The 14,308-nt window shown below is 30.5% G+C and overlaps 2 protein-coding genes across 3 annotated transcripts in view; one reads left to right on the top strand and one right to left on the bottom strand.

The window, feature by feature from the left end:
• Window positions 1-1,914: 1,914 nt before the first annotated feature.
• On the bottom strand, window positions 1,915-9,844 carry LOC119633506 (serine palmitoyltransferase 2). The gene is made up of 4 exons (XM_038027096.1): window positions 9,468-9,844; window positions 4,111-5,208; window positions 3,784-4,046; window positions 1,915-3,694 (listed from the first exon to the last, which is right to left on the bottom strand). The coding sequence occupies exons 1-4, from the start codon at window positions 9,669-9,671 to the stop codon at window positions 3,478-3,480; spliced, it is 1,782 nt and encodes a 593-aa protein (XP_037883024.1). The 5' UTR covers window positions 9,672-9,844; the 3' UTR covers window positions 1,915-3,477.
• Window positions 9,845-12,421: 2,577 nt separating this feature from the next.
• The window catches only part of LOC119633862 (reticulon-1-A), a 56,399-nt gene continuing 54,512 nt past the window's right edge, over window positions 12,422-14,308 (top strand). For both annotated transcript variants that reach the window (XM_038027656.1, XM_038027657.1), the window contains exon 1: window positions 12,422-14,119. In XM_038027656.1, coding sequence (XP_037883584.1) covers window positions 13,045-14,119 — 1,075 coding nt within the window. In that variant the 5' untranslated portion in view covers window positions 12,422-13,044. The remainder of the gene's footprint in view (window positions 14,120-14,308) is intronic.

Consider the following 14,308-nt stretch of genomic DNA (forward strand, 5'->3'; position numbering starts at 1 on the left):
ACAATTTAGTTGGATTCTTAATACTAACTAACCGATCGAGACAAAAGAAAGTCAAATCGTCTCGTAGATATTATGAAAATGTTAAAATAATTTTGTTTGACTTATATTAATCGTCGTTTGTCCCACATTAGGTCCCTAAATTCTGTATGTTAATGATTAAAATTATAAATGCAAGACTTACGAAGAAACACGTTCTAAACAAAATGCAGTTGGATTTTTTGTTTTCTTTTTTTTTAATTCTTGATGACTTTTTATATAAGTGATATGGATGTGAAGAACATGCAATTTTAATGTGACAAAGCAAATATATCGTACTGCACGTAAGAAGAACAAGTAAGAATATTATATTCGGTCGGACCCGAATCTTTTATACCCATTACCGTTATTCAAAAGAAGAGTAAAAAACAAAGGAAACGAACTAAATTTTCATACTCTGCATGATTGGGTGGGGACCGTTAACTTTTTCCATTTTTAAAAGTGTAGATTTATATGGTGTAAGTGTTGTGATCTACGATCAACGAGCAAGCTAAAGAAGGCAAAGCTGCTCTCAGTTTTCTTTGCATAAGCATGTGAACGCTGTAGACGAGTCTTCTGATCAGTTTGGGTCATTTTCAAATTCGTTTGCAAATTTGTAGGCGACATCCTTACTTTGGCGGATAAGAGAATATGCGCCGCAGATACTACAAAATTTGGAAGACGGACAGACGGACATAAGGACAAAAATGGCCAAGAATTGATATTGAACTTTATGGAGTTGTTGAAACTTGCCTCTGCGCTTTATAAAGGAATTGAAAAAGAAAAATTAAATTAAAAATTAAAGCGTGGTCAGTTTTTTTTGATTTTTATAGAGATCCTGCAGCATAGAATATAGGTTGAAATTTTTGCTAATTTATATGATGCACCTTACAAGCAAAAAATCAATTTTTTATTCCTTTTAAAAAACAGAGCTGTTCTCACTTCACGTGGCACTGTATTCTTCTACGAATTTGGCCCATTTTCAATACCGACCTGCGTGCAAGAACCTAAACTAAATTACTAAATCGAACTATTAAAGACTAAATTTAAAGTTGACAACTTCATTTTTGCGGCCAGGGGAATGTTTACAATAGGCGCTACACAGATGGACATGCTTAAATTGATTCAGAAGTTGAACCTGACCGAGAATAAAAATACTTCTCTAAAGCTTCTGAAGATATACTTTGCGGAGTTCCTAAAGCGTCTTTCCGGGCTTTGCAAATGTTTTGACAAAATAAATATACCCCTCATCCATGGATGATGAATATAAAAAGACCCACGCCAAGAAGATTTATCTCTTATTTTGGTCGCTAAAATCATCCGATAAAACATAATTTCTTCCTTTGAGTTTCCTTAAGGTTTCTTAACCAAAAACCGTTAACCATTCGAAGCATTCGAAAAAAACGTGTCGTCTTGAATTTGGCTGCATTTTTTCGCCATAATGGCGAAATGGTGTAGAAAATTTCGTAACTAAAGCACAAGGATGAGGCATTCTTTTGTCCCACACATTACATTATGAAAACAATGGCTTTATTGACTACATTTCAAAAAAATTGCAGCTTATTTTGCTAATTTATATTTTACAGTTGCAGATTTTCTAATGAAACATATATGAAACCGATATTTGTATATAAAAAATTGAAACCGATAAATATAATATTTTCTCTCTTAAATTTTGCAGTGTTCGCGTAAGTATTTGTATTGGTTGAAAGGAACTTTCAAATGTTCAATATTCATAACTCAGTTCAGTTCCTTACTGCTATTAGAGAAGAATATACATAAAGAATTTTGTCTATTTTTCGTTTCATGAACTGATCTATACAAACTATATCCAATCTAAACGTATCAGTAAGTTGTTGACTAATTGGCATATGTTTTAAAAGATTTTTAATAGAATGGAATGGATCTTTTGATAGAAGTGTCAAAATTTCAATTATGTTTTGACTGAACTGAAGCTGTACCAGAGAACGATAAAAATTATTAATTAAGGATCCTTTTTAGGAACTTGACATTTTTACGAACTATTGGATTTTGAGAGGAGTGAAAGAATTTAAAATCTATAATATATACCCAAGTCTCTTTTTACACGGAAGTTCGCAAGCAAAAAAATCGTGCACACAAACCCATATAGTAAAATCGGAAATATATTCTGCAACTTTAAAAAATCGTGCGAGATTAGAAAACTTTAAATATTTTTCCAAAAATCGTGCAAAAAAAGCATTAATCCATATTAGAAGTACACGCTGAAAGTTCAGTCGATAAGTACGACATGTAAACATTTGAATTGAAATGAGAAATAAAAGTGAATTTCGCAACTGTTCATCGTAACTTGATAACAAGCGTACATATATTTTTTTGGACTGGACCATCAAAAAATGAACATCATATTATATCCCACGAATTTCAACTTCTAACAAAAAATAATTAGTGAATAGCAAAATTCTGAGTTCAAGATATGAGATAATCATAAAATGTAGGTATTCCCCGTAGTAGACCAAGCTACTAACAAAATCAAAATTAGAATGAAAACAAACTTTTTCTGGGGATACGTGCTAGAACAAGAAATTTCTGTAAAGAAGTGTAATTCTTATTGGTAAACAGTGTTATTTCAAAATCAACTAAAAAAAATACCGTGTAAAAAAAGATTTTGTTGCTTGTGGTTACGACCGTACCAAAAGAAATGGCTCTCACTTCTTAAAAGAAAATTCTATGAAGGAAATGACAAATCGTGAACATGCCCTTTTACACGCTTCAAAATCTTTCCTTATGATAATTGTATTAACCCGTCCTTCTGTGGCATAGATATAAAAATGATTGCTTTGTAAATATTCAATCTTTTTTTTTTATTTTTCATCAAAATACTGAAAACCCAAAAGCAAAATTTTTGATGGTAGTTTTGTTAAACAAAAAAACAATCGATTAGAAGACTTGATTGACTGTAGTTACGATTTTTATCTTATTGTATATTATTAAGGAAAAGTTTCGAAAAAGTAACAATTACAGTTTGTTTTTGTTTGTAGTTTTTTTTTTTTTCTTTTTAAATAAATGCTGCAATGATGAACAATTAAAGTATTGTTTATAAAAAATTACCGATAAACTGATCTTAAAACCTTTTGATTTTTAGGTAAAAAGATTAATGATTAAGCGATAATTTTTAGGCCTAATTATGAAATAATTTACTATTTAATATGGGCTTTGTATGGACTTAAAAACTAAATAAAGGCATTCTTGTTAGCTTTTTAATAATTAATTTCTTAAATTTTATAATAAGTTATATATTTAGAATTTTTAATTTTTACTTTTATCGATAATGACTTTATGCTTAAATTTGAACAATTTTTCTACCTTTGTGTGTAACCTATTAAGAGAAACGGAGAGATAGAGCGTGGGAGTGGGGGTAAGAGTCTCCGGCGCACTTTTTCAAAAAAAAAAAAAACTAACTATTATTTTTTTTGATTAAAATCAGTACTCAATGGGATTGGGATCAAGCGGTTTACGTGAATACTTTAAACCCAAATTATCGCTAATTTCATCGATTACACTTAAAGCGTAATCTAATTGTTCTTTGGTATGAGCCGCCGATAAACAATAGCGTATACGTCCTTCCATAATCGGTGTAGCCGGAAAACCAACACCTACAACAGCTATATGGCGTGTGGTTAATGTGCGCACAACAGCTCTTCACGAAAAAAAAAATAAAAAAAAAATAAAACGAAAAATTTATAAATAAATATTTTTGAAATATTTCAAGGAATTATTCTACTTTACCCAATTTTAGAGAAAAGATATACTAGCATAGGTACCACCGGGGAGTCTTCATGGCCGTATGTTATTACTCCCATTTGTGCTAAACGTTTACGGAAATATCGCGTATTACGAGCCAGTTGCCGAATTTTTCGTCTACCCGTATCACTGCCATCCAAACCCATAATAATACGCATAGAAGTAAAAATCTGTTGCGCCACAGGCGGCGACATAGTAGCCGCATAACAATGTGCGTGACTATTTGTGCGTAAGAAATCAATAAGTTTCTGTAAAGTGAAAGGAATGAAATCGTTAGTGTTAAAGTTTATATTAGGAAATGACTTCACCTACTTTTGTACCGGCTATATAGCCCCCGGCACTACCAAAACTTTTGGTAAAAGTACCCATAAGTATGTCAACATCTTTGGCATTTGCCTTGAAATAATCGGTAGCACCACGACCATTAGGGCCCATAGCCCCAATACTATGAGCCTCATCCAAGTACAAATAAGCCTTGTATTTCTTTTTCAAGGCTATTATTTCGGGTAAACGTACAATCGAACCTTCCATACTGAAAACGCCTTCTACTATAATCAGTATCTTTTTCCACGGTTTTCCGCCCATTTTAGGATTACCGTTAACTATATTGGAACGCAACACACGTTCCAAATCTTTCATGTTATTATGTTTGAATACTTTAGTGGTAGCCCCCGATAAGCGTAATCCCAATATAATTGAAGCATGATTTTTCTCATCGCTTAATACCAAACATCCCGGTGACAGCAGTGAGGGTAAGTTTAAGGAGTTAGTGGCAAAGCCCATGCCAAAAACTATCGCATCTTCTACACCTAAATAACGTGCTGTCAATTCCTCCAAATCTTTATGCAACGTTGTAGTACCCAACTCAGTACGCGAACTACATAGAGCTAAACCCATATCGTGACAATTTTTTTCAGCAGCGTCTGCGCAAGGTCCTGTAGCCGCAGCAAAACCCAAATAGTTGTAAGAACCTAAGTTCAGACAACGCGTTTCAGTGCCTGTAAATTCGAAACTCCAGCCGTAATCATGGGTAACACGATCCTTCAATGTCAACTCTGCCCCTGGTACGCTGGATATTGGACGATTCCAACAATCCCTCACCCGCCGATATACATAGCGAGAATAAAAACTTTCGAAAGCATCATACAAAGCCACATAACCATCGCGATATTTCTCTTTAGCAACTTTAGGCACAAAGAGCAATTGATTGATATAACCCAGAATCATGAGCAAATAAAAGCCTAAGTAAGTAAGGCAGGCGGTATGTAGGGGAACCTCCTCGAAAGAAGTTTTCTGAAAATGCTCCTCGGCAGGGGACAGCTTACCATCGGCAACGGATAACCTACCCGGTGAATCATATTCATGGCTCGTCGTAATCCCGTTACTGACGTGAAGGTTTTTGGAAGTGTTCTACAAAAAAAACATAAATAAATAAATAAATAAAGAAAAAATGTTATAATTAATAATAATTAACATTGTATTGATTTGTATTGATTAAATCTATGCGACATATGGTAAGTAGCAAACGGTAACCACAACTGAAGGTGAACAAACCTCGCAATAAAGGTTTTTATTTACATCAATATTATGTATAAACATATATAAAACAAAATTTGCCGCATTACTGCTACAATTTACATTACATATGAAAATTTCGAATATACGATAATCTACTAAAACTGGTTAACGAAATGCATTACAAACATTTAGTTTAACTGAAATTTATTTTATATATATATATATATTTTTTTTTTATGAACACCTTGAGCTTTTCACATTCGTTTTCAGAAATTAACGTAAAGCTATTAAATGTTTCCAGAGTAACTAATTGTTGTACGTTATATTTTGTATATAAATATCATAAAATTTCAAGTTTCGATTATAAAGGATACAAATAAAAAAAATTTATTCCTTTTTTAATGCGAAAATTAAGCTGCAGAAAGGTCCGACATAAGACCGTAAAGGTAAAAATTTGAGAAAAATTGCTCATATTATTATTATTATGATTAATTAATTTAACCAGAGAAATAAATTCTAAGATTAAAATCTTAAAGACTGTCGGCTTAAAAATTGTTCATAAGACTATCTATCAAGTAGAGAGATTTTTTTAGTTGTAATATAAAATTTATATTTTATTGCAAGATACGGCCGAAATTCTCAAACATACGATATAGCATGCGATATATGAGCTGCAATATTGAAAATCATATTATTATGTAATTTGGCAGCATTTCATACGTAATCTAAGAAAAAGAAAATCATATTTAAGATGTGCGTTTAAATTTTAAATAAATCGTTCTCCCTTTTTGTGAATGGCTGATAAGACCTATCTATCATTTGAGCTTATTTTTTAACACAACAGTGTAATTAAAAAAAAAAAAAATTAAAAAAAGAGGAAAAATTTATTTATTTTTTTTATTAATTCAGGCGAGCCTATGTATAATAACAACAAAAACGATACTCCGCTCTAGTTGAATTTGTTGATAAGAAAAAAATTTAAATTATCTTCATATCTATAATTTCAAATTTTCAATGAGCAACCCCAGTCACATCAATTCCGAAATTCATTAACAGTAAATTTATAAGCAAGTGATCTGATAGATCTGAAATTTTTATAGGCATTTTGAAGTTCACACAGAGAAAAAAAAGTGTGAAAAAAAAAAAAAAAAAATTTTTTTTACAAAAAGAAGAGTTGAGCTGGAATTTAAAAATAAAAATGATAATTTTGCAAAGTAAATAATTATAAGTTGCTAAGTGTGTGCACATTAGAGAGTCAAAAACACTTTTAATTAAAAGTTTAATTTAAAAAAAGCAGTCATAAGTGAAAGTTAAATCATTCATTCATTCGCATTCCGGCGATATGAAACATAATAAATTAACTTAACTTTTTGAATATAAATTGTTTATTTACTTATGTGAAGGCAGGCAAATAATTTCTGCGAATTGTATCAGTAAAAGCGCAAAATTTTTGTTATTAATATAAATAGAGAATTGTAAATTATTTCACAAATAAGTGGAAGCACTATAGTGGGCTAGAACACCACCGTTAAATGCGCTACATCATTTCGCCTAATACAATCATTCATATAATCACTTCTTAAAGTAAAGTGTATTATAGGAGATAGTGAAGAATGTGGTCCGATCCGTATCATTTTCCGTTCGTCCTTGGGCCAAAACGCGATTGAGTACTAAATTCGTCAAAAATTTGCGACCTATAGATTCAACACAAAAAAACAAGGCAGACAGATGGACAGACATGCTTAGATCGATTCGGAAACTGATTCTGAGTTCATCGGTATAAGAAAAGAAAACAAGACGAACGCACGGACAGACAAGCTAAAATTCGATCGGTATAATAAATGCTGGATTTATCCGATGTCCATCTGGGCGTCGCATACATCCTGCACAAATTTAATACACCCTTGAATACCAAGTGGTGTAGGGCACATGCTTCATATGTATGAATCATTGCAAATACATCTCCTTTTATTTTTAGACGCAAAAATAAATTAATGAGCCATACGGGCAACGAAATGAACTTCAAATACCAATTCCGTAAATGGTAAATAATTGAAAATCACTTAAAGTTCGTTAATTTATTCCTAATAATTTTTCTAACTTTCAATAGGTTCATGTGAATTTCGCTTTACGGTTACTTTTGGGGTAAATTCAGTCACATTTATTATCGCATATATTTTTGTTGATTGCGAGTGAGTCAATCAAACAATCGGAAAGCACAATTACATTTCAATTGACTTTTGCTATATCTAACACGTAAATTATTGATAATAAAATTGACTTTTTTAATTTCTTTCTCAGTTTTTAGATATGTATTCAAAACGCGATTGGGATCCAATTGCGTTTAATTTCATCAAGTGATATGAGAGTACATGTATGTGGGATTGTCAGTAAGATCACGCGATATAAACCTATTGGAATTTTCTCTTTAGAGCTATGTTGGACCATTGGCTTATTCCCTAATGAACCGTGAACTATCAATGACCTTATCGGTCAATCAATTCGTGTTATTGATGCAATAAGAATAGATTTATATCGAAAGGCTGGTGTTGCAGGCTCCTTTTTTTACAGAACTCCAAAGTCGGTCATTTGCATAAACTAATATCTAAAATAAACGAAAATTTATATTGATTGATATCTTTCATGGTTTAGTTTTTATAAAAATTAGCAAATTATAGAAAACACTTATTTGATGATTTTACACATTTCTCTTCATTAAAATTGTTGGAATAATTTCATTATTCCTTTGCTGCTCTCTTATAAATTGAAGTTAAAAATAAAGCAATAAAAATGAAAAAAAATGAAATCGGAGTCAATAATAAGTACAATAAAATAAGTACAATAATAAAGATAAACATCTTGTGAAAACCATGTACAGTTTTTCACCTCCAAGAAGTCACCGAAAACGAAGCCTGAATCAGTTGAAATTTAAGAGACCAAAATATAGTATTAATACACAGAGAAGATGATAAAAAAAAAATTGTTCGAAACAAACTCTTTTGACCGATAATTTATTTGAGAAATAAAGCTTTGCTAAGCGTTATCATATCTATATTATGTCGTGCCTGTTTGATATGACATGTTAATATAAATTGCGCCGTTTGATAAAAAAAAAAAGTTTGTATGAAAAGTACCAATCAGATCTGCAAACACCGCAAATTTCTTGATATTCAGGAATTACCAAGAAAAAATCGCTATTTTGCTTATAAAACCCCTATTATAATTAATTGTCAGTAAGTCTTCAGTCCACGCATTGTCAAAAATTCCTTCCGCACATTGAGGCAATTAATTGAGTTAAGCTATCTGTACTCTATGGTGCGCGCGATGAGTAATTTCTAATTGATACGAACCGCATGATTGAATAAACGTAATCTAATCATCTGTTGATTGAAAATTATAAAATTATGTCATAAATTTTCAATAACGTAACATAAATAAAAACGGTTTAGTTTATTACTAATGTTATTCATTGCGTGAGATTTCGTTGAATTATTGCATGCCTTCGAAAATTGATCTTTCATAAACATGCAGTTTATTTACATAAAAATGAACGAACCAGACAAAATTTGATTTGCTTTCACAATTTGAGATAGACAGACATTTGGCCACCTTAACAAGAACAAAAAAAAAAGGAGAATTAAGCAAAAGGAGACGAGTAGCGCAAAATGCTCTGCTGTAGTGCAAATAGTGCAGAGTTTCGTTTTAAATGTCATGACACATTTCCAAGGAACATAAAAAGAACATACGCACACATTGGAAGCGGTGTCAAGATATTACAAAAAAAAAAAAAAAAAAGAGAAAGAAGAGCAAAAGTGTTTGTAAATAAAATCATGCATAAAAGAAGCTTACAATTTCGAATAATTAATCATATAACTATTAAATCATATTTTGCACGAAATGTTTTACTTTCCAGAACACGCCTAGCTTTTATTTGCCTAAGTTAACCATAAAGATCATATCGCACCATAACAGCCCTTAAGTATCTAGCTAGCGATAAACACTTTTCATCACTGCAATTATCTAAAGCTTTTTTTATTTATCGCTGAAATAGCACAAATATTATTTTTACTTATCCCACGCAAAACATGACACAATTATTAATTTTCAGTTAAATTTTTTTTTTTTATGGGATTTTCTTGGAGCCTTTTTACCTTGAAGCTGTTGCTATTCATGGCCATTATGTTAGCCTTGAGACCATTTTTTCGTGTACGTATCTCTGTATAAGCCGGTGCAGCAAATTTTTTTTGATGCTGTTCCAAATCATATCTGTTTTGTTCTATTACTTCGGCTGTGTTGCCAAAATTACTGGAGCAGTCTGGCGTTGATGTTATACCGCTATCGTCAAGATTTCCCATGCTTTTTTTTTTATAACATATGCACGGCGATTATTTCTAAAATAATCCTAAGCATAAATCCACACAAGAAAGTTCTTTTTCAAATTGCAGCATATAAAAAAAAAAAAACAAAAAAAAAGTCGTCCGTTCTTTTTAACCGTTAGAATATGTACTGAAGTGACGACAACAACACCAAACTGACTGAATTATTTTATATTTTTAATAAATGCTTTAATTTTCCAATCTGATTAATTAGAAGAATGTGGCCACTTAGCATTGGGATGCCATATCGAATTCCTAATATCTTCGTAAGAGATGATAAAATGTCAAGAATTTTTGATGACTTTTTGCATGTTTGTTGTTTTTTTAATAATAGGCGCATGGAATTACTCGATATTTAAATTTGATATTTAAGTAATAAATAGTAACGAAATATCATTCATTCCTCTTAGATGTCATTAAGAAAATTAAAAACAATAAATATAAATAGAATAGTTACCTGCCATTTTTCTTTAGTATATGTAAGAATATTAATGCAAAGGTAATGAATATATCGACTCATTAAAGTTGTAGGTAAATACATTTATAAATATTCAATCTACGCAGAAAGTATAGCAATTTCTTATTTTTAGAAGTCCAAAAGCAATAAGATATATTAAAAATGTATTCAATTTTTTATAGTTACGACAACTATAGATAATGACTATCATTAAAATTTACTCTCAAAAAAAAAAAAATAAGAATTCCATTCAATTTAATAACTTCATCAAAAAAAGAAAAATAAAATGTTGGTCACATTTTATTTGCGCAATGCTTAAAAATCCGTAATTAGTTTTCAGATAATTGAAATAAATAATGGCAACGCTAACGCATTATTGTTTTTTTTCAATTTCAATTTGTTTTTGTTTTACAGATGTGTATTTCCTGAGAGCAAAATTCTATTTGCGAGAGTAAAATTTACTTTGCTGTACATTCCTATGAAAGATGTTTTCCATTCTTCTGAGAGCAAATTTTGGATTTCTTCATATATTTTTTGCAAACAAATTTTTTTTATATATTTTAAATAAAATTTTTTAAAAATTGACGCATTAAATCAAAGATAAAAAACTACCTTAATTACCTACTCTACGTATTCAATTATATAAATCTCAATTAATAGAATTAATAAGTAAAGTAAATATACATAAATGAATAGGTGCTAAAAATACTGAAATCTCTTATATAGAAATATGGACTTATTAAAAAAGCAAATAAAGTTACATTAGGAATAAAATAACCGATCAAGTCTTCAATAATCAAACGAATAAAGTAAATAATTTTAAGTTTTTAAGTATAAAGGAATAGTAGTATTCTAGGGCCAGTAAAAAATAAGCAATTTACTCTTGTAAATAATACTTCTATTATTCTTTTTAATGTTTTCAATATTACCCAGCCTAACTGTCTTAAAAAATATTTTCTTTTAAATCAAATTCATAATTTGCTAATCCTAAAATTAATAATAAAAAATTACCTCATTTCTTGAATATAATTAAATTATATCTAATTAGTAAATAATCGAAAAATAATAGAATAATATAATATAACTAATTTAATCAAACTTCTAATTAACATTATAATAATATATTTTATTACATTTAAGTCCAATATATAACAATATATTTTATTGTATTTAAATAAAATATATAATTCCATTTTCCATTATTTAATATTTTCCAATTCGATTAGATAAAGCTGTTAATGAAATTAATATTCCAGATGTTCGAGCATTAAAAAGTTTAACATCTTAAAAGATTATTATTATTCAATTTATTCAACTAATGCTGAAACTACTGAAAATCAGTATATAAGAATTAATTTAATAAAACGATTACCTTTTTAATCTCCTATTATATATTCTTTCCTATAATAAATCACTAAAGAAAAAATTGTTAATACGAAATATATAAAAATTAAACTTATTGCCTATGCAAACTCTGTTCATTTACTTTGGTTGCTTATGCACACGCAACCTAAGAATTCTCGTAGAGTTTTTGCCTTTTGAAATGCAGTGAAATAAGTAGACCAGATTGCTGTTTTCTTAATTTGGGACGATATATATATAATTTACAAATAATTATTTTCTTCCATTCCCACAAGCAAACCATTTTAATATTGTTAGCATTGTAATTAATATTGTATTTGCCAAAAAAAAACCCGTAACATTTGGGATTAATTGCAAGAGTTCCGCGGAAATTTTGAATCTTTCTTTGATCTACCCCAAAAACGACAAAATTCAAAAGGCAAAAAGCAGCAAATGGAACAAAATTTTCGCTTTCAATTTTTATAACATTTTATAAACTAAAAAAAATGAGCGCCGTAGATTAATGTTAAAATTATATTATTCAAATTTTAAAAATTTGATGATAATAAATTTATAAAATAAAACTAAAGTAAGTCTAGGACATGTACGAAAGAAATTTGATATTTAAATGTTGTTTAGCCGAAAAAAAAATTTCAAGAGGGAAAAGATTTAATTTGCACTTTTTATGAAATTCCAAAATATAAAATAATTTATAAAAATAAAATTTTATTTGTTCAATCATATGTTTAGGAATCAGCTGCTGCAGATGTTATAAATACAGGTATGTCTTATGCGAAATGAGCGAATTAAAAAAATATGAGTCCAAACGAACGAAAGAGAGAAACGAAGAATCAAAAAAGTGCGACGAAAAAAATAATATCAATGTTTTCAATGTTTTATAAGAAACGAGAGCGGACACATTGTTTGAATCAGTTGGCTCAGTCAGTGGAAAAGTTTCCTTTCCTAACAAAGCACTTACTAGAGAAAAATAACTTATTAAAAAAATGTGTATTACAATCTGAAGCTTTGAAGTGGTGAAACCTGCAATCTTTTAAACGAGGCAACAGCGATCTCAAAAAAAAATTTAAAAAAAACATATATATTCTGAGAAAATAAAAATCGAACCCGCAAATATTGCTATATTTTTCAAAAAGTTTTCATGAACAAAAAAGCAAAAATTTTGTAAATGAGTATTAAACTTAGCTGTGTTTAAATCGATCTCCCGAACATATAATCTTACTTGTGATTAAAACAAAAATCAAGAGGCATTTGACAAGAAAGACTGGAAAAAAAATTGATGAATTTTGGCAGACATATATATATGAAAGGACTCCCTGAAAAACTAAGAAAATTGTAAAAAAAACCGATAGAAAAGCGTTCAAAGAAAAAGTTCTGAGAGAGCGAGTGTAAAGGAAAAAAGAGTGACAAAAGTGTGTAAGTGTGTGAAGAATAATCATCACCGAAAAAACAGGGTGTGCGTTTAAAAATTGAAAGCTTTTCGATATCCTCATCCTAACGTACATAACATATATTAATAGGAATTGAATCAAAGAAATGGATTTTAATTTAACGAATCCTACCAACAAACCTTCAGTAAGGTCCGACGATATTTTTACAAACACTGCAGAGGTGGGCAAGCAAACCAGTCAGGATTTATTGGGTGACATAATGGATAAATCTGGAACATTATATTCAGATATTGGTGATCAAAAAGATTCGGATTTTGAACATATCGATGCGCAAGCCTTTGTGCAACGTATGTCAGCCGGTGCAAAAGAGGCACAAGAGCAGCTAGATGCCAAGTTTTCTCAAGCGAAAAATGATTATGATGATTTTCTGGGTCAAAACACGCAAAAAATTAAACAAGGTGTGGCTTCTGCCACTAGTGATTTTATGAATGCTGAACGTGGCTTTGTGGGAGATATACTAACTAAGGCCGAGAAAAAAGCATCGGAAACCGCAGGGGACATATTAAATATTGCTAGCCATTTAGGCAGCGGAGATGCTAATTTTATAAATCAAGTTGCATCTGTTAATAGTACTACTCAAAATCTGATAGGTGATAACAATTTGACTTCCTCTGGTAAAACATCTTCCACCGTTACTGGCAACGCTAACGTTAATAAAAAAGATTCAGACACCGAGTCACCTTCTATTTCGCATAATCCTTCACCAGCTAAAAAATTACCTGTTACCGATGCTCTAAAAGAACAGGATAATGAAAAATTCATTTCTTCTGAAGATCTTCTAAGCGATTTTAAAGAAGATTCTCAGTTATCAGGGAAAACGAGCTCCCAAAAACAGACAGATGTTGTTAAGAATGTAATCGATTTAGATACTGATGATGATGATGATTTCGTTCAAGCTGAAATTCCAAAAATGTCGGAAGATTTGAGACCAGTAACTACTACTAAAATTGAACCATCGGTGCCAGCTAAACCAATTAAAACGGAAGTAGAACCGATTAAACCTAAACCAGCCGTTATAGAGAACAAGAAACCTCTGGGTCCTCACGCACCGATAGTCGCAACTAAACCAACCACCACCACCGTAACCGTTAAAAAGACTCTGAGCTCGCAACAACCTCAGATTATTTCAGTCGAAGATATATTCTACAAGTATGGTCTAGGTAAGCCAGAAATTGGATTATTTTATTGTTCAAAAACAAAAACGGTACATTTACTGGTTGGAATACAAATATTTTCAATAATATTATAGAAATGCTTAAATCCATAACATCTAAGAGAAAATTTATTGCAAATAATTAAGAAAGGGTAAGAACAGTTTTTCGAGTGGGGAATTATACCATCTTTTTGCA

This window comes from Glossina fuscipes, unplaced genomic scaffold (genome assembly GCF_014805625.2).
Source record: "Glossina fuscipes isolate IAEA_lab_2018 unplaced genomic scaffold, Yale_Gfus_2 2, whole genome shotgun sequence".
Taxonomy (NCBI): domain Eukaryota; kingdom Metazoa; phylum Arthropoda; class Insecta; order Diptera; family Glossinidae; genus Glossina; species Glossina fuscipes.